At 38.5% G+C, this 21,858-nt stretch overlaps 1 protein-coding gene across 2 annotated transcripts in view; it reads left to right on the forward strand.

The window, feature by feature from the left end:
- Positions 1-20,591, forward strand: part of LOC130242272 (cell adhesion molecule DSCAML1) — a 163,505-nt gene extending 142,914 nt beyond the window's left edge. Inside the window, exons 20-33 of one of the 2 annotated variants that reach the window (XM_056474324.1) lie at positions 3,181-3,320; positions 10,639-10,792; positions 12,463-12,580; positions 12,720-12,883; positions 13,291-13,389; positions 14,189-14,377; positions 15,838-16,125; positions 16,492-16,647; positions 16,822-16,852; positions 16,996-17,117; positions 17,421-17,573; positions 17,658-17,852; positions 17,998-18,309; positions 19,013-20,591. In XM_056474324.1, coding sequence (XP_056330299.1) covers positions 3,181-3,320; positions 10,639-10,792; positions 12,463-12,580; positions 12,720-12,883; positions 13,291-13,389; positions 14,189-14,377; positions 15,838-16,125; positions 16,492-16,647; positions 16,822-16,852; positions 16,996-17,117; positions 17,421-17,573; positions 17,658-17,852; positions 17,998-18,309; positions 19,013-19,545 — 2,654 coding nt within the window. In that variant the 3' untranslated portion in view covers positions 19,546-20,591. The remainder of the gene's footprint in view (positions 1-3,180; positions 3,321-10,638; positions 10,793-12,462; positions 12,581-12,719; positions 12,884-13,290; positions 13,390-14,188; positions 14,378-15,837; positions 16,126-16,491; positions 16,648-16,821; positions 16,853-16,995; positions 17,118-17,420; positions 17,574-17,657; positions 17,853-17,997; positions 18,310-19,012) is intronic. The other variant, XM_056474325.1, reaches the window with a different exon arrangement.
- Positions 20,592-21,858: the final 1,267 nt, after the last annotated feature.

Genomic DNA, 21,858 nt, shown 5'->3' on the forward strand with positions numbered 1-21,858 from the left:
GACGACAACATTGCCATAGTAAACTGTAAGATATGCAAACTTGGGACTGCCTGCCCGGTATTTTAAGTTGAGGTGCTATTTGCTTTTACATTACTTTTTTTTTATATTTACTGTTGCAATAAAGTCCAAAAGTTAAGAATTTATGTTATTTATTAGTTGATTGTTCAAGCTTCCACAAAGAAGTGCTCTGTTTGTTAACAGAGTTGTTTAATGTTAAAATAAGGTGAATTAAATAAAAAATAAGGAACATCCTGGATCTGTTTCTTTGGTCTTCTTTGTTGTTCTTTATGTATTATAGAAGTATCGAATCGTGTTTTGGTAGATACTCAAAGTAAAATGACTCTGATTTGGGCTCAATGGCAAAAAAAAACCTGATCGGGACATCCCTAGTAAATAACCTTTAAAATAATATTTACATGTATTACAATCATTAGTGTTGAAAAGCTGCTGTATATTTGTTGTGAAAGCCATAAAAACTACCACCTTTCTTGATTTTTTTTTTTCTTTTTTCGATAAATAGAAAGTTTAAAAGAGCAACATTTAAATGGAATAGAATTTTTTTGTAACATAAAATGTTTACTGTCACTAGTCTCTGTTAAAAAAGAAGCTAATCCGATATTAAAGCACAAAATGTAAATGAATATTATACAGTCTTTCATCTATGACAGGTAACTGTGACACTCCAATGCGCTTTCAACTGCATTCAAACACGCAGTCACATTATGTGCAAGCCACTTCCCCTTTACCCCCGGCTCTATTCAAACTCAAGGGTGTGTGTGTGTGTGTGTGCACGCACATGCATAAGGTCTGGTGGGGGGAGGTTCTGGGGTACAAAATCTTGCCACAAAAGCCACATTAGCTGAAGGCAAATGCCATGTTGTTCAGGTCTAGATGCTGCCGGATTGCTGGATGCGGTCACTGTGGTGACATTTAGGCTCTGATATAGCATTAGCACACTTAATGAGAATTAAGATGCTGAAGGAGGGGGGTCTGTAAAGTGGGCATGCGTCTCAAAGCAGATCCCTCATCCGACACAAGGAGAAGGATTTATTCTTTGTGGATTAGCTGACATTAATTTTGTGCTTACACTAGTCGGGAAAGGATTACGGCGATATCTGTCTCTCCCCTTTTCCCTGGTGGAGTTGAGGGGGACTTTAAGGAAATAAGGGGTGTGTGTGATGGCGGTGGAGAAAAGGAAAGATGCAATGATCTGTTTAATTTTATTGAATCTAAAAGATGTGTGTTTGCATGATCTCCCTGTGTTCGCATAGGTTTTCTCCAGGTAGTCTGGTTTCCCCCACAGTCCAGTCCAAAGACCTAAATTGCCCGTAGTCATTTAGTCATTTAGCAGACGCTTTTATCCAAAGCGACTTACAAATGAGGACAAGGAAGCAATTTACACAACTATAAGAGCAGCAGTGAACAAGTGCTATAGACAAAGTTTCAGGTGTGTAAAGTCTAAGAAGCTAAGCATTAGTAAAAAATTTTTTATTTTTTATTTTATTTTTATTTTTTTTGAGAGAGAGAGAGAGAGAGAGAGAGAGAGAGAGAGAGAGAGAGAGAGAGAGAGAGAGAGAGAGAGAGAGAGAGAGAGAGAGAGAGAGAGAGAGAGAGGAGAGAGAGAGAGAGAGAGAGAGAGAGAGAGAGAGAGAGAGAGAGAGAGAGAGAGAGAGAGAGAGAGAGAGAGAGAGAGTACAGTTAGTGGTATAGCCAGAGAGGCAGTTGCAGATTAGGAAGGAAAGTGTAGACTAAACAGTTGCGTTTTTAGTCGTTTCTTGAAGACAGCAAGTGACTCGGCTATTCTGATGTAGTTAGGGAGTTCATTCCACCAACTGGGCAGATTGAATGTGAGAGCTCGTGAAAGTGATTTCTTCCCTCTTCGGGATTGAACAACAAGGCGACGTTCATTCACAGAACGCAAGTTTCTGGAGGGCACATACATCTGCAGAAGTGAGAGCAGATACGAAGGAGCAAAGCCAGAGGTCGCTATGGAAGCAAACATCAGAGCTTTGAATTTGATGCGAGCAGCAACTGGCAGCCAGTGCAAACGGGTGAGTAGCAGAGTGACATGTGCTCTTTTGGGTTCATCAAAGACCACTCGTGCTGCTGCGTTCTGAAGCAGCTGAAGAGGTTTGATAGAATTAGCTGGTAGCCCGGCTAGCAGAGAGTTGCAATAGTCCAGTTTGGAGAGAACAAGAGCTTGAACAATGAGTTGAGCTGTATGTTCAGATAGGAAGGGTCGGACCTTTCTGATGTTATAGAGTGCGAATCTGCAAGATCGAGCAGTTCTAGAAATGTGGTCAGAGAAGTTCAGTTGGTCATCAATCGTTACTCCAAGGCTTTTTACCATTTTGGATGCAGTGATGGTTGCTCCATCCATCTGGATTGAAAAGTTATGGTGAAGAGTCGGGTTGGCAGAAACTTCAAGCATTTCCGTTTTCGTGAGGTTAAGCTGAAGATGATGATCTTTCATCCAGTGTAAAATGTCTGACAGGCAGGCTGAAATGCGAGCTGGAACCGAGGGATCATCAGGGTGAAAAGAAAGGTATAGCTGGGTATCATCAGCATAGCAGTGGTAGGAAAATCCATGTTTCTGGATGACTGTTCCTAAAGATGCCGTGTAGATAGAGAAGAGAAGTGGCCCAAGAACAGAGCCCTGAGGTACCCCAGTGTTTAGATGCTGTAGGTTGGACACCTCTCCCCTCCACGACACCCTGAATGACCTGTCCGAGAGGTAAGAACTGAACCATTGAATAACAGTGCCTGCAATGATCATTGTAATGATCATTGCATAATGCAAATCTTAAATTCCTGCTAACAAACAATCCAAAGAAATATATTAATGAAATTCAAATATCTAAAATATGAATTGATGTAAACTTTAACCTAATTATAAATATAGAATTATATTTTTCAATTATAATGAATGAAATATTTTTTGTTAAATAATTTTGTGGCTTAAAAGTATCGGTTCAGACACCGTTTTGGCACCAGTACCGTTTTAAAAGTATAAATTTAGCATGATTTATTGAAATAACCCTAAATAATGCCCAAACCTAAGTATGACAACTTAAAGTTCGGATTTTTTTACTTAAAAAAAAAAAAAAAAAAAAACGCACAACATTTTCAGACAGACCTTGAAGTAATTGAACTTTATGCCTATATGTTTTTCTCTTTCAGACCCTGGTCCTCCAGCAGGCATCAAAGCAGTGCCATCTTCTGCCAGCAGTGTGGTGGTATCCTGGCTTCCCCCCGTCAAGCCCAATGGTATTATCCGAAAATACACCATTTACTGTTCCAGCCCAGGATCGGGCCAACCGGTGAGGCACAAATAGGGGGAAACTTTTTTTCAGCATTGATCTTCTAGTTGGCATCACTTGGTTTAGTTTCTTTCTTTTTTGTCAAAAATGAAAGCATGGTTGTGTTTGTGTGCTTTCTAACGCATCCAATGGTGATTAATTATGTGTTTTTTTTAACATAAATGTGATACATTTTATATGAGTGTGTGCAGAGAATGGGTAGATTTTAGAATCTATCAGAACTCAAGTATGAATCAGTGTTTATTTTATCGTATCTTCTATTTGCGTGTGGATTTTGTTGGCGAGTGTATTTTTAATCTGTGCATGTGTGAGGTTGTGCTGCAGTATCAGTGGGATGTGTGTGTGTGCGTGTGTGTAAATGAGAGGCTCATACTGCAGTGTGTGCATGCAAGCTCACCCTCCCGTCTCATTTGCATATCTGCGTCTCATCACGTTGCCTAGACAACCTCATCTGTTCATCAGGGAGGGCAGGAAACAAGCTGACAGCACACACACACAAACACACATCTAACAGGCTCGATCACATTTATAACCACCACATTGACAAACACACACACACACGTAATTTGTGTACTCTCTCACTGAATTAATGTACCTGTCCAGATGTACACATGCTCACTCTCTTTCTCTTTCTTTCGCTCATTCACAAATCACTCCTCTCTCTCTCCCTCTCTTTGGCCTCTCACAGAGCACGGAGTGATTACTATGTAAATGAGTGTGAGAGGAGAAGGGGGGTGGAGGAAGGCGGGGGGGTCAGACTCAGCGTGCGGGGAGTACTTTTGTTCCTCTTTTCATTATCTCCCTCTATCGCTCCCCGGATCACTGCTATCTCCACACCGGAGGAATATTTTAATATCCGTTACAGTGCTCCACCCCTCCCTTGCACCTCCCGCACCTGATTCATGCTGAGTGAGAAAGAGGGAGCGTGGACGAAAAAAAAAAAATGATCACAATGAACTAGGGAGACAAGGTTCAGGAGCCCAGTTAGTTGCCCAACCAGACAACATCTTTAGGGATCATACTAGACACACTCACAATACTGCCATCTAAGGAAAACTTTTTGACATCAAGGCAAGATTGACATATCAACTGATTTACTGTACTGATTATTGTTATTATAGCTATCAACTGTAGTACTACTAATAGTAGTATAATACTAATTATGATTATACTTAATAATAAGATTGTTGTTGTTGTTGTTGTTGTTGTTGTTATTATTATTATTATTATTATTTTTGTTGTTATTATTATTATAAAAGTATATAATAATATTGTATAAAATTCATTAGTGAAAAGTACTTAAGTTCATTAATAAAAATTAGTTAAGTCATAATTGTGTTAAATGTGAAAAAGCCCCAAGCAGCCATTTGCAATACAGAAAACATAAGAATTTATCACACACAGTTGATTAAAGAATGGTTTGATATTATTTCATTTGTATCAAACTATTAAACTATTCTGTTTAATTACTTAATCCTTTAAATAAGAAATTAAACTGCTAGCAGGTGGAGGTAAATGGTAAATATCTAATCTGTGAGTCATTCAGTCTTTTGATTCATTCAGCAATGAAGTAAACAACTCTTTAATGAATTAATCATTGGTTCACGTAATTTAAAAATGTAGATAACATTAAATATTATTAACAGTAAAATATTAACAGTAAATATTATTATTTTTATTATTGTTATTATTTGTAATAATAATATAGTAATAGATTAAATGCGAAATAGCATCAAGCAGCCATTTACCAAACGTAGAAAATAAATATTAGAAAGAAGAAAAAAATATCTATCACACACAAAGTTGATTAAATGATGACATTTTATTTGATGATTATATATGTTTATTAACTCTAACTTTTGTTTAATTAATAAATTCATCCTCTAAATAAGAAAATAAATTGCTATTGGGTGGAGGTAAATGATAAATATCTAATCTGTGAGTCATTCAGTGAGTTATTCAAATAACTGGTTCATTCAGCAATGAAGTAAACTCTTTAAGAAATTAATCGTTGGTTCACCCGATTTGTTCAAAATGTGGATAACATTATTACTATTATTATTAAGTATCATTAGGGACCATACTAGACACACTCATAACACTGCCTGAGTTTCTAAGGAAACTTTTTTTGATGTCAAGGGGCTCTATTTTAACTAACTAGGCACAAAGTCTAAAGCACAGGGCGCAAAAGCATAAAGGACGTATTCCAATCCACTTTTGCTATTTTAAAGACGGAAAAATACATTCTGCACCGCGTCGCATGGTCTAACAGGGTTGAGCTTATTCTCTTAATGAGTTATCTGTGTGTTTTCAGAATAAACCAATCAGAGTCTCATCTCCCAGTCAGTTGCTTTGCGCCATGTTGCATTTGCTATTTACATGGCGGACTTTCTAAGTATAAAAACTTCACTTCACGCTTCACTAGTGAGAAAACAGTTAAACAGCATCTGCAGTGAGAGGATAAAAAATGAGCCTCCTTCAATTAGCCTTTACTTTTACTTTCACTTTCTCTCGTTCGTGGATAAGGAAAACGTGTTGTACGCACAGACATCAATTAGCCTACATTATTTCGTTTGTTAAGCGCAAAGATTGGTTTCAAAACTATTTCTAAATTCAGTTCTAATTTCCAGCAAATGAATAAATGAACAGTAATAACGAAGTGTGGTCAAAAAAAAGTTATAAAGAGTTATATCCAAACACACATACTATGCACCATATGGTCAAAAAATCCTGACAGGTGGACAAATCTAAGCTTTGTTTTTAATAAAAGAAATACAAATATGCATATAATAAATAATACTACTACTAATAATAATAATAATAACATTATACAAAAGCAAATACTCATGAATAAACTAAAAAAAGTCTCCCGAGATGAAGGCATGGAGGCAGTGGTTTTTATATTTGTGGAGAAGGTAATAGTTTTTATATCAAATATTTTATAAAATATTTTAATCCTTTATTTTTCATTTGTAAAAATATTTGCGCATTGCTATACATCCTGCGTGTTTTAAGCAACATGTAAGCGTTTAAGGAACACAACTAACGCACTCTGCGCTGGACTTTAGATCTGCTTTCAGCTAGTTGCACAGTCTATTTTAGTTCCTCAAAATAGCAACGCGCCTTAACACACCTCTTTTCTAGACCGAAACACCCATGAGTCCACAAAGTGGCACAAATGGATTTACTATTTAAACAACACGGTGGAAAACGGGAAATTAAGGTTCCGTTGGTCTGAAAATAGCAACACGTCGGGGCAAACATGTCTTGAGCCTTATTGCGCCGGGTGTATGATAGTGCCCAAGGCCTCGCAAATGTGCCAGTCTTGTAACAAGGGATCATTATCCTAAAAAGGCAGTAACTTATTGCTGTAAACTGTAGCTGTATAACTGTTAACTGTAGTACTACTAATAGAAGTGTAATACTAATTATTATTATACTTAATAATGATAAGATTATTATTAGTAGTAGTAGTAGTACAAGTACATAATAATATTGTATACAAATAAGTCATTAATTTGTTAAATGCGATAAAGCATCAAGCAGCCATTTACAAAACGTAGAAAATATATATTAGAATTTAATCACACACAAAGTTGATTGAATGATTATTTTTTATTTGATGATTTTATATAATTTAATCAAAATATTAAACTATTGTTTAATTAATTCATCCTCAAAATAAGAAATTATTCTGCTGGCAGGTGGAGGTAAATGGTAAATATCTAATCTGTAAATGACTAATTCATTAAGCGATGAATGAATCATTGGTTCACCCAAGCGGCCATCAAGCGGCCATTTACAAAATGTAGAAAATATATATTAGAAAAAAGAATCAACGAAATTTATCACACAAACTTGACCAAAAGAGGACTTGTTATTTGATGATGTTGTATTATTTCATTAGTATTAAAACCTTAAACTTTTCTGTTTTATTAATTAGGCCTCTAAATAAGAAATTAAACTGCTAGCCGGTAGAAGAAATTGGTAAATATCTAATTAACGAGTCGGTCATTTGATTCATTCAGCAATGAAGTAAACAACTCTTCAAAGAAAGAACCATTGGTTCACCCAATTCATTGAAAACATGCATTCTTTTTTTCAGTTGAATCATTAGGATCCATTGTGAAATTAAAAGTAGCGTGTCCTAAATCAATCACTTTCAAGGTTCCATTTTAGCTACAGTACAATGCTCCTTAAAAAGACAGCTGCATATACAATAGTCTACAGCAAAAAAGCTCTCTAGGTTAAAGTACAGACATAGCAGGAGAGTTTTTTCTCATTATAAACAGAATACGAAAACATGTTTACCCGAATTTCAATTAGCCACAAACCATGATAAAAATGCCATGTCAACATAAAGTGAGACCATTGTGTGTGTGTTATATGTGTTAGTGTTGAGCCGAGGGGTACGATGGAGGATGGCAGGGCAACATTCAGGCCGATCGGTGGGAATGACACTGAGTGTGTTTGCATGTCTGCGGGCAGCAAACGTTCACTATGATAAGCATGCGTTTAGACAGCAGACACACGGCTCCCTTAAACACACTACAATTACAGAAAGCTCCAAGCACAGCACAACGTCACATTATTTCTCTGTGTGTACAGCGATACGGTTTTATGTTTTTGTTGTGAATTACAATGAAAGGTGGATATAATAATAGAAATACTCATTGTGGAGTGTGTTTGTATGTGCGTGTGTGTACCTCGCGCATGCTGAGGTGAGCAGCAGATCTCTCTCATTAGTCGGCCTCTATTGTTAGTGTTATCTGAGGCTGACTGATCTAGTGTGTCTAGGGGTATTGTCTTTTTACCCTCTCATCTACTTGTGTAAGGCCCCCTGGGTCGGTCTCTCTCTCTCTCTCTCACACACACATATATGCACACACACACACACACACACACACACACACACACACACACACACACACACACACACACACACACGCACACGCACACGCACACGCACACGCACACACACGCACACACACACACACACACACACACACACACACACACAGTTCGGCCTTTTTCACACACACAAAGAAAACCAGCAGAAATCTCTTAGCGTGTTATTTAGCAAACGCTATTAAGTCAAGGGTAAAGGAAAGAATAGTGTTTGAATAATCATTTTTTTTCCAGGTGCTGCCACACCAAGAATTACACATTCATCTTCACTGTTAAAGAGCCCGGCATAAATCCCGTATGAAAACAAGTCATCATCTTTCATTTTTAGCTTTAAAAAGCATTTTTTTTATAAATGCTGGAGCCTGGAGTAAGGCCATATGCATACAGAGTGTACAACACATTATTAAGGTGGTAAAGTATCCAACTGTACTCATCTGTTATTAATTGTGTTACCTTTTGGGGGCCTTAAAGGGCGCCTATGATGAAAATCATCTTTTGTAAGCTGTTTGGACAGAACTGTGTGTAGGTATAGTGTGTCCACAGTCATTTTGGGGTGCTATAAAGACAATAAAACTCTTATTTTTAATTTTCTGATGTTCTAACCAGATTCAAATCCCTTCTATTTTGAGGCCCACCGAATGTGACATAGGAGTACGATTTCCCCGCTCACCAAATTGACTGACAGCCGCATATTAACGTCTCCGTAGTAACACGCATAATCATATCAAGACAGGATGTGCGCAAAGCAACTGGGATTAAAAGATTTGTTGAGCTCGCTGTGATCATCAATTATCATCAAATGTGATCAAGAATGAGTTTTACAAGTTTGAAACGTTTTTACAACAGTGCATGTTTATAATCAATTACAGCGATTTTACCGCATGGCAGTACAATTATAAAGGAAGACGTTTCAATCCCAGTTTGTGGACGTTAAATCAGGTTTATTTTGTACATTAACATAATGGATGTCAATACAGCAGTGGATAGAAATGTGTAACTTGTCACATTTGGCGGGCAAAAACAGAGCAAACTGCAAAGTTAAATGTATGCGCTGTGTGTGTGTCCACATGAACTTCGTAAAGACATTGTGTGTGACTCATCGAAAGGCTTGAATAAAATCCATAACAAATATGAAATAATCATTGGAAAACTTTAACTGTAGTATTACTCACAAACGTTACGTGAATATCTGCTATCTTTATGTCTGTCACTTTACTGTTTATCTGACGAAGCCAGAGATTGATGCAACAAAAACAGCTACATTGTGTTTAGAGCAGAAAATTGCAATATTCTAAAAGGTATAATAAATAATCTGATGGGTGTTTTGAGCTGAAACTTTACAGACACATTCTGGGGACACAAAAGACTTCTCTCAAATCTTGAAAAAGGGATAAAACAGGTGCTCTTTAAGCTAAACTCCTGATTTTGTTAAAGCTAATGCAGTTCTGTATCTTGCCAACAAATGGAAATAAAAAGATTACTTAATTAAACCCAACTTCATTTTGTACAAATGTTCACATTTTTAAAGCTATAGAGGACAAACTATGCTGATGTAAATCATGGTTTTCACTACATTCATTCTTCCATGCTGGGTTGCCACACCAAAATTCATTCCCACTATGGCTACATTATAGAAATAACGCCATATGTAGTTGAAAGATCGTTGTAAAAGGCCTAAAAATCCTAGAGAATCTATATTTAACTATAAAAACAAGGCTATTTGGGTAATGAAATCAAACTTCCATAACCAGAAATATAAATCAGCTGACTTTCAGTAGTTTGAGCTAGGGCTGCACGATATTGGGAAAAATGTACATTGTGATATTTTTATTTTCAGCTATTTATATTGCGATATTTCACCAAATAACTTGAATGGCTCTATTTTTAATTAATTGATACATTTATATTGAATGGAAAGATTCTGTAGAGGAGTGCATCTGCTGAATATATAATAGACTAATTACCAGAAGATAAATTCAGTAGAGTGATGATATAAATGCAGGAGCCTAACAGTATTCGGGTACAGAAATAAAATAATTAAACAAACATTAAAGTTGTATAGTCTTCATTATATACATTATTAAAGACAATACAAAATGCAATAATTCCTTGTGCCAAAATGCTTACACAGTCACAGGCCTTGAAACACAGACACAACTAATAAACTTTCATGTTTTAATGGTTTAAACTGAAATGACTATACAAATGTACCTGGTCAACTATAATCCTGACTCCATATTACAGATCTTGCGATGTAAATATTGTGCATTCACACATTGCTCTATCGATGCTAAAATGATATATAGTCTAACTTGTATTGGTGAATTGTTTTTCCAGTCATCACATACCTGTCTTTATCAGCTGTAGATACATTTGTTATAACATTATACATTTTTTGCAATTCTTGCAGGCACCCAGTGAATACGAAGCCAACCCTGAGCTGTTGATATACAGAATCACCCACCTGACCCGGGGTCAGCAGTATCTGATCTGGGCGGCTGCCGTCACCACTGCTGGTCGGGGCAACATCAGCGAGAAGGTGACTGTGGAGCCTGCTGGGAAAGGTGAGTCCACCTAGAGTTTAATGGGAAAACAACTGTTATTGATAGCCAGATGCCTCTTTTCATGCATGTCAATGCACTAAAGACATCAATAGCGGATCTCAAAACAGACAGTTTGACGCTTTCTGAGCAAAAATCAATGTTTCAGCTTTCCTGTCTGTTATTTTGCTTTATTTACTCAATGATTATACAAGAATTGCGCAATTGGCTGACAGGGCAAAGGACCCGAGTGAGTGCAGGGTCACGCTGTCAGCGATGCTCTTTCTCTGCATGCTTCCTTTCATTCTCTGCTGATGGATGGAGGTATAACCTGCCATTTATTATGTGGAGAGGAGTAAAAGCAACCAAATGAGAAAGAGATAGCAGACAATGACCTGGCCAATATGCCAGACAATGAAGGGAGCAGTTCAATCAATATTTCCTGGGTTAGAAATTGAGGGAGAGAAGCTATAAATGAGTGCGTGTTCTTTATTATTTAACAACTAGTTCACAGCTGGCTCAAATAGCAAGAGTCCCTCGATGGCTGATTTTCTACAGTATGTACTGTATCTATGATTTGCATCATGTTCATGCAATTCAAAGTACATACAGTATGTGACCCTGGACTGTAAAATCTCAGTCAGTTTTTGGAAATTGAGAATCATACATCATCTGAAAGGGAAATAAAAATGTTTTCCATCGATTTATATGTGGCTAGGATAATACCTTGTTTGTTTAAGAAAAAAAAACTGTTTGAAAATGTGGAGCCTAAGGGTCCAATTCAAATTCTAAATCCTGAGAAAATCGCCAAATTTAGTCAGTGCAATGCATATTACTAATCATAATTTAAGTTTTATAGATTTACATAAGTCAATTCACAAAATATCTTCATGGAACACAATCTTTACTTAATATTCTAATGATTTTTGGCATAAAATAAAAAAAAATAAAAAAATGTTTTTACTCATACAATGTATTTTTGTCTGTCTAAAAAAACATAACTATGCAACCTAAGACTGCGTATATGCTTTTTAAACTAGCAGACACACAACATCATTAGACATAAAACGGTTTGTTTGATAAGGGTTGCAACTGAAATCTGCAGGAAGGTAGATCTCCAGGAACAGGGTTGAGTACCCCTGACATAAAACATCAATATTAGGTTAGATTCAGGTCGAAAAGAAAAGAAAAACAATGCATGTTCAAAATTTTTACAGCATGTCGTAAAGCACACAGCAATCTATTTAGTTTCAATTTATATTTTAAGTGAAATTGATTTAGATAATGCTTCCACCGCACTAATAATGTGAGAGTATGTGATTGGCCAAGGACAGAATAGAAGTCAAGACAACTAACCTATATTCAAGTATACAGATATTTGTTTTTCATGACTTTTCCAAAACTTTGTGGCCTTTTTTGTTTTTCCAAAACAATTCCAGGCCTGGAAAATGCCATGTCAAAATTGTTTTTTATGACCATTTGAACCCTATAACTTGTTTAATGCATTTTTAGAACACTGCATTGCTGCAAAAAACTCAGGGTCTGTTTAGCGTTTTAGGCCCAAATAACACTTGCCGACCTTCATTTACTTCCTTTGAAGAGTTTAAACCTTAATTGGGAGGGTTAGACCTCCCTACAACTTGCATAAGAGTATTTTCATACTAAAAAGTTTACATGTGATACGTCCTTCTCAGCTCCTGCTAAAATCCTGTCTTTTGGTGGAACTGTGACCACTCCATGGATGAAGGAAGTCCGGCTGCCATGCAGCTCTGTGGGAGAGCCAACACCAACAATCAAATGGACCAAAGACAGGTTTGCAACCACTTTATCATAAAAATGGATACTTAGCTGTAAGATCAGAAATGTATCTTAGTTTAGTCCTATAGTTCTTAGAAATTCTGCTTTATCAATGGATGAGCAGTTCAATATGATTGTGATCTGATTCTCACAGTGAGGACACTGCAATCCCAGTCACTCAGGATGGTCACCGGAATATTCTTTCAAATGGTACCCTGGTGCTACGCTCTGTGAAAGCCGAGGATTCAGGGTACTACACCTGCACGGCCACTAACACGCTGGGATTTGACACAATCATCGTGAACCTGCTGGTACAAGGTAAGAAATAGCGCATTTTACACACTGCCCTGCAAAATTATCCTGGGTCAACAGTAGCTTGCTGTTTCTGGAACAACATTCCTATCAACCAATTGAGTGTGGTTTAGAGATGCAGTCATATTTGGTGATCTTTTGTTGGCCTAAACAAATCTCCCTATCAAAAGTGTTGAGATTTTAACACAGAAGTCACTTTCAAACCAAGTACCTTTCTGTTGGCCAAAGTGTCAGATATGAATGACCATGAAAGCAGTTATTCATATTTAGGTACACTGTCATTTTTGCTCACAAAATGTACATTCATCATGGTGTGAATAGAAACATTATATATATATATATATATATATATATATATATATATATATATATATATGCATACAAAGCAAATGTGCGTGCGTATTGTGTTGCAGTGCCTCCAGATCAACCACGTTTGACCGTTTCCACCACATCCACATCTTCTATCACTCTGGCTTGGATTCCTGGAGACAACGGAGGAAGCTCCATCAGAGGTACAAACATCTGTCCTGTATCTAAACTTTTTACCTTACACTGTTTTTATAGCTGACTCCTCAAAGAACACGTCTCTTTCTTTATCTCTCTCTCTTACTTATCTTTCTTATCTCCTTATAATTTCACATATTCTTCTATCTCTATCTGTCTTTCGCCCAGACTGTTTAATCTGTCACTGTGTCATATGCTACCGTCAAACTGTTTGCATCTCGCAGCAAATTGGGTAAAAACATAGAGGTCTGTGGTGTTTGTGTGTGCAAAGGTCGGAGGAGAATAAGAAGCACACAAGCCTGTCAGCGGGTAAATCCTTTTGATGTGGCGCCCTTTATTTTGCCATCTGCCAAAGCCAAAGTGAGACACCAAATCCGGGCCTCTCATAATGAAGGGTGACGCCATATTGTGTGTCTATTTGCATTACTGTGCAGTCAGCATTTCTCTCTCTCTCTCTCTGGGTAACAAATGGAGGTTTACAGTGATCTAATAAGCCTAACATCTGAGTGTTTCTCTGATTAGTCTGTAAGGTCAATGCGCCATCTAGTGGTTTTTGTTAGGAAATCTGCCACACAGTGTCCTGAGTCACAACAACAACAAATCCATGCTTTGGTGAGCAATAATACTGAATAAATTAAATAAAAAAAATATTTGATCAGAAAAATTAAATAAATCTATGTCAAATTGAGCACATGTTGGCTATATTGTGTAAACAGATCTTGTATAATCAAGCAGTGGTGTGTTTAAATGCATGTTAAAAAACTATTTCTAAATTCAGTCAACTGATTGTACTGTGTGTGTGCTCAGGTTTCGTGCTGCAATATTCAGTAGACAACACTGAGGAGTGGAAGGATGTTTTCATCAGCTCCAGTGAACGATCTTTCAAGTTGGACAACCTACGCTGTGGTACCTGGTACAAGGTTAAACTGGCTGCAAAAAACAGCGTGGGAGCCGGTCGCATCAGTGAGATCATTGAAGCCAAGACTCACGGCAGAGGTAAGGGGCTCTAGCCATCTTAACGCCAATTTATACTTCACAATATAGTCCACCCAGTAGGTCCAGCAAAGCCTACACTTCACTGTATCTTGACCTGCAACTCTCAAAAAATCTAACTACGCAACTTAAAGCATAAGGCATGATTTGCCAACTTGTTAACAGTGACAAGTGTGAGTGGGGACTGGAGCGAGACCAGTGGCGAAGTTTTTTTGAACTCTTGTGTCCCATGGATGAATACTTTTGTTCTGTGTTTATTTTATGACTAAGATTGTTGAACGCTCACCAGTTGCCATCTCTTTCTTTAAAGGAGTGTGAGCTTGAACTACTGCTACAGTAGCTTCACATGCATGTGTGGTGTAAACTCAAAACACCAGCAAAAAAGCTCAAAACAGTAAAACATGGAAACCCTACTTAATACTAGTGTTTCAAAGGTGTTCTTGCAGAAAAGCACAGACAAAATGCATAAGTATAAATGCTCACAACAGCAACATGCAGGGGATGCGCAGCACCCCATGGCCATCAATCGACCCTAATGTACAAATCAGGCTTCATCCCTATAGTTCAATTAATAATTTTTCATAAAATATATGACATTTTTCCTCAATAACCCTTGGTAATAAGAACACATTTTTCTACTGTACCTTCAAAATTATGACCAGCTAACTTCTGTTTTTTGTCCAACTTTTACTACTTTAACATTTAAAAATATAGGCTTCTCAATTCCATGAACGCAGAGAACTTGTCAAAGATACTTACGAAAAACAAAATATTCTGGTGACCGCAAGAACACAAAACATGTCCAGTGAGAAATGAGAGGCTGTGTTTTTCCTGATGGTCACAAGACCTTCACGTATCTTAATGGAAAATTATTTAAACATTACAATAAAGCATTCGTACAACGATTCATTGTTTTCTTGTTCCTTTTCGATATACATGAATGTACTTTGAACACTACAAATAAAACAGATTTTATCCCTACAGATTTTAAGAATTTCATCAAATAAACACTCTTAATGTGTTTATGCCTTAATTAACATTGTCACGTTAATGTTTACTTTCACCATCTTATTTATCTCAGGAGTTATCCTAAATAAGTTATTTCTCTGAACTTTGTTAATAAAAAGCTATATAAAATGCTGTGTTTCCCAACTCCTTAATTCAGCCGCAATGACTTCTGGGATTTCTAGAGAAAGTTCTGCACTCAAGTCTGCATCGATACATCCTCAATATCAAGAATGCATGTCTGTCTTTTCACACATCCTCCGTTCTTGCAGTCTTGAGTTTTGGAACTGAACTTTGGCGGTTGATGATGACGATACACAAGAACACAAGCAAGAACCAATATTGAGAAACAGCCAAAACATATCGTTGTGAAGCGATTGCTGAATTTTCATCCTGAATTGTCCCTTTAATACATACTATTTTTTTAAGACTAAAATGTGGTGTTTTTTGTTTTGCAGAGCCGCAATTCAATAAGGACCAGCCCCTCTTCACTCACATCAACTCCACTCATGCCCGCATGAACCTGCAGGGCTGGACGAGCGGTGGCTGCCCCATCACTGCTGTCCTGCTAGAGTTCCGCCCCAAAGGCACCTGGGCCTGGCAGAGTGTGCGCACCAATGCCTCGGCAGACATCTTCCTCGCCGAGCTGCGTGAGGCCACCTGGTATGAGCTGAAGATGAAGGCCTGCAACAGCGCCGGCTGTGGAAACCAGAGCTCCCAGTTTGCCACTCTGGATTATGATGGCAGTAAGTTCAGAGAGAGAGAACCTTTCTGGAAAGATTGCTTTTTTGCACAACTGAAACAAACTCCATGTGAACTTTATTGTGGCATGAGCGTGTTTGAAATTACATCACGGCAGTTCATTCTTCCATGTTGTTTGAAAACAGATTTGGGCCTTTAGTCAAGTAACTCGATTGTCATTTAGTACTTGTACGGATATACAAATAAATCTCCTCCAGGGCATATATTACAGGACGGCACAAAAGAACATGCCCAATTAGCAGCTAAATCAATTAATTAAGCTGTTTTAGGCCTGAATTTTAGAGATAACGGACCTTGACCTGAGCATTATCTCAATCTGTTCACTTATCTGTATTTCCTCTCCTCCGCAGGCACAATTCCGCCTATTAAGTCAGCGCGAGGGGAAGGGGATGATGTTAAAAAGCTTTTCTCTATCGGCTGTCCTGTCATCCTGGTCACATTGGGTATGGCTCTGCTCTTTATTATCCGCAAGAAACGCAAGGAAAAGAGACTCAAAAGACTCAGAGGTGAGAGCGAAAGATTCAGGAAAATGTACTTTAACTTTGAATATTCAGTTAAAGTATATTATTATTTTTATTTAATAATTTCAAAGCTTATATTTGAATATTCTAATACGTCATATATTTGTATTATGCAATTTTACAGCTTTTTAAATAAAATGCCTCTGTTTTCCTATGCAGATGCGAAGAGCTTGGCTGAGATGCTTATCAGGTAAGGATATAGTTAAGTCTCTATACAAACTGAACTCAAAAATTAACTACACATGAATTGTCTGTATTTGAGGAACTGGCAGTGGCAATACTTTTTTCCTCTGTGTCTGTGTGTGTCTGTCTGTGTTTGTTTTGTACCTGGAGCAGTAAGAACAATAGAAGTTTTGACACTCCAGTAAAAGGCCCACCTCAGGGACCCCGACTACACATTGATATCCCACGCGTGCAGCTACTTATTGAGGATAAAGAGGGAATCAAACAAATAGGTCAGTTTGTTTGCACATACCAAAGTCATAAACTAGTGCAATATACTTGTAAAAAATAATAAATGTAAATTATGCTTTAAAATTTATTTTAGTTCAAAACTTTGGGATCTAAATGTTTTTAATTATTGAATATTTAAATTAAATGAATAGTTCACCCAAAAAATTAAGCTACGACTTAAAGGAAATCAAACTGAGTTTTTAATCAATATCCATTTTTTAAATTACTGAATAAAACATGACAAAAGAATAAGAAACGTACATTTTCCTCAAAACACACGTGTATTTCTCTGTTGTGTGTGATAGGCGAAGACAAGGCCACCATCCCTGTGACCGACACAGAGTTTAGCCAATCAGTAAACCCTCAGAGCTTCTGTACGGGCGTGTCTGTGCATCACCCCGCCCTCATCCAGAACACAGGCCCTTTGATTGACATGTCGGATATCAGGCCAGGCACCAGTACGTCACAGCTTACATACTTATTCCATAATAGGCTGAATAGTGGAGAATGTTTCATACACTGTCTTATTTTACGTTTCTCAGATCCAGTATCGAGGAAGAGTGTGAAATCTGCGCACAGCACAAGAAACCGCTATTCAAGCCAGTGGACTCTGACTAAATGCCAGGCATCCACACCTGCTCGCACTCTCACCTCCGACTGGCGGACAGTGGGCTCACAGCATGGCATTACGGTTACAGAGAGTGACAGCTACAGTGCCAGTTTGTCCCAGGACACAGGTCTCACAAAAAATTTACATATTTTTAGTCTTATTAGCCAGACTTACTATTTTATCATTTCATATGTAGGTTAAATGACTCCTTTTTTTGCCAATCAATTGATTATCAATGCCTTCACACTCTCTTTGTCCTCTTGTGTCCTCAGATAAGGGGCGTAATAGTATGGTGTCTACAGAAAGTGCGTCTTCCACATACGAGGAGTTAGCCAGAGCATACGAACATGCTAAGCTGGAGGAGCACCTACAACATGCCAAGTTTGAGATTACAGAGTGCTTCATTTCCGATAGCTCTTCTGATCAGATGACCACTGGCACCAATGATAACGCAGACAGCATGACCTCTATGAGCACGCCATCTGAACCTGGAATCTGTCGCTTCACTGCCTCTCCGCCCAAACCCCAGGATTATGACCGTGGCAAAAACGTGGCAGTGCCCATTCCCCATCGAGCCAACAAGAGTGAGTTGATGATGTATTTAGGTGCTTTTGGAGGAACACTCCACTTTTTTGGAGGAATATGCTCATTTTACATGTCTTCTACAGTTACACAGTTGGGATTTACTGTTTTTTTTAATCCATTCAGCCAATCTCTGGGTCTGGCGGGAGCAATTTTAGCTTATCATAAGTCACTGAATAGAATTATACTTTTTGCATTTTGCTCAGAAAACTCAAAAAGGAAAGTTCATAGTTTTCCTATTTAAAGATTGACTATTCTGTTGTTATATTGTGTACTAAAACAGATGGAAAATAAGTTGCCATTTTCTAGGCTAGTCTAGAAACTATAATTCTGGTATACTAATCAAGGAAATTTGCTGTCGTACCAAGACCATTTTGCTGCACTTGAAAATAGTCTACAAAAAGTAGACTATGTAATATTACTGTGATAATATCTGTAATATCACTGTACCTTTTGCAGCCAAGTAGGAAAGTTGTTGAAAGTCTTTTGAATTATATATTGGCAAAATGTATAAAAATGGTAAAATTAGTAAAAATCATCTGTTTAAGTCCAAGTAACTCGTAAAATGATATTTTTTCAAAAAATGCGAAGGAATCCTTTAAGTGGAAAATCTTAAGAATTTTCATATTGATGATGCAAAGTTCAGCTTTCTAATTATCACTTATACATATCAGTATTTTAATATAAATGTACTTTTTCCTGCAGGTGAGTACTGTAACCTCCCCCTATACATGAAGACGGACCCTTTCTTCCGAAAACAGGCAGAGCTGCACGATCCCTGCCCGGTGGTCCCGCCTCGCGAAGCCTCCATCCGGAGCCTTGCTGCCAGGGCCTATCACACACAGGGCCGTCACATGACATTAGACCCCTCCAAACAGCAGGCCCTCACACTGGGCCATGGTGGCCTGAGCAGCCTGACCAGCTCAGGGGCCTCTGGTACATCGGGCCCACCCTCAAGCGGGGCCGCTGGGAGCTCCAGCATCAGCTCAGGCACAGCCACCCTGCCCCAGAGGACTCTCACCATGCCCAGCACCTCCTCCACATCCTCAGCCCCAAGTGGGGCAGCTGCCGCTGGAGCAGGAGCGAGTGCAAGCTCCACAGGAGGCAGCGGCCCGACGCCTGGGAGCTCCAAGGTTGGAGGATCCAGAGACTCTCTGCTAGAGAGCAGCTCATCCGGCCTAGGCAGACTGCAAAAGCAGAATGCTGGGGCGTACTCCAAATCCTACACTCTGGTGTAGCTCACACACACGTATAGAGATACAGTACGTTCACACCCAAACCTGGAGTCTGGGCAGGGGCGGAAATGAACAAAGGCGGGACAGGGGGTCTCTCTCTCTCTCATTTCCTCTCTGTTACCTTAATTTGCTTTCCTTTTTAATCTTCTGCTCAAGCTTTTTATCCGGCCTTCTCCAGGATTAAATATGCCAAACCCCAGGACCCTTTCCCTAATTTTGCCTTCTTTTATTTCTTACATTTTTGTCCTTCTCTCTCACCTTCTTCCCCACTCGCCTTTCTCTTCTCTGTCAAAGACACCTTGGACCTTATGCACGAAATGCTTTCCATGTGCACATTTGATTTCTCAACTTCAGAAAATAGGGAAAAGAGGTTAAGAGATGTATTGTTTCACATTAACCCATCTAGATGTTTTTAGGCTGTCAAAAAAGTCTCTCTTTTTTTTTTTTTTTTTTTTGTCTCACATAACGTCATACTGCAACGCATTGCCTCGGAAAGCTTATGCATAAACAAATCCACTACGGTGTCAACCTTCCGCCCCTCCTGATCCACATCGGTCTGGAAAAACAGCTCAAAGATGAAAAGTCTTAACCGCCTGAACCGAGTCTTTGCGATTTTTTTTTCATGCAATTGATGACACAGTATAGAGTGTTATTGACTATTTTGTAAACAAACAAGAAAATCATGAAAAAAAATGTCTGGAGCCATTTTCACAACGGATGTATGGTTACTGTACTTTTATTATTACTTTTTTGTTTGGTTTTCTATTTTCAAAGTTTTGAACTTTAGCACTAAGGAGGGTCGGGTGGATCCACCGAGCTTTCTTAAGCTTGTGTATGCGTGGTGTGTGTGCATGTGTATGTATACGTGTAAAGATATATGTATACATGTGGTCAGCACACACCTTTAAAGGGACCTCTCAAGCAGGCCTGCGCTTGGTCTCAGCATCGGAAAGGAATCTGTTTGGAGATGCCAAGTGCCACCCACTGAGCTACAAGGTTCCAAGTCCATCTGAAAAGGGGTGATGGGACGAAGAGAATACTGAAAGGGTAGAATCATCTCTCTCTCTCTCTCTCTCTCTCTAAACTCCTTTTTAATATGAAAGGCTCTTGTTTTGCTGGTTGTTTGTTTGTTTGTTCGTTCGTTCGTTTGATTGTTTGATGCCATATACTTATCACCCCTCCTTCCCCAACCAGACCTCCCCGAAAAAGTGTTACTACTTCCTCTGTCTCACTGTGAACGCCTAACAGCCTCTCCTGGATGGACCGAGCGCAGACAGAAAGGCGGAAAGAGGGCATAGAGGTAGGGAGGAAGTAGAGGCAGATGGGCCCATGAACAGAGAGGGAGAGATATCTGCCGTCGCTGTGTAGCTTTTCTGCGTTTATTCATTGTTTCTCTTTTTTCTTTGCTTTCCTTCCCCACATGAAGACTCTAACGGTCATTCCTATTCAAAGGTCTTAGAGACTCTAGCTTTAGGTAGCGCAGGGGTGAATAGAGGAGGGAATGAGTGAAAAATAGGAGGGAAAGTTTTTCGTTTAGCCCCTAAATGAATCGAATATCCTCTCAACCCTCCTTCGTTCACTCAGTTTCCAAAGCAAAGCCCCATCACAGAGAAACTTCCAAAAATCAACAAACTCTCCCAATGATTTAAATGGAAAAAAAGTACTACATCAGGGCTCCTGCAATACAAAAGAAAAGAAAAAAAAGAAAATATATTGCAATGTTTGTCAAAATATATACATATATATTTCTATCTAAAGATATAGTAAATATATACATGGTGAGAGCAGAGATTTAATGCCATATCTAATTGAAAAATAAAATTTTTATTTTAAAAAAAGATTTGAAGACAATCGCTCAGTGGGAGGTGCAGCAGTAAGCGAGAGGAGGTGTCGATCATGAAATGCTGAGACAAACGGGTAACATAACTAAGAAAGATTGAAACCGCGGCAGTCGCCGTGTTGGGAATTCTGGGAAAAGACCTCTGAGGTTCCCAAACTAACTTCCTGTCATCATTATAATCAGCCAGGGCTGCACAGTGCAACATGCCTGTATGGTATGAAAGAGATATTTATGGACATTTCCCAACACACTCTCTACAGTTGCTTGGAAACAATGGAAATTTGCCACAGCAACTCCAGCTCGGAGATGGACCCGCGACATCTGTGCATGTCATCTCAATCCATGCACCATCTCTACTGCCCAATGAGTAGCTTAAAATACCCACAGTGCTTTGAGAGCTTTCCATCAGGCCCTTAAAGAGACAGTTCGTCCAAAAATGAAATCTCAGTCATCATTTATTCAAGTTCATGTTGTTT

Source organism: Danio aesculapii, chromosome 15 (assembly GCF_903798145.1).
Source record: "Danio aesculapii chromosome 15, fDanAes4.1, whole genome shotgun sequence".
Classification (NCBI taxonomy): domain Eukaryota; kingdom Metazoa; phylum Chordata; class Actinopteri; order Cypriniformes; family Danionidae; genus Danio; species Danio aesculapii.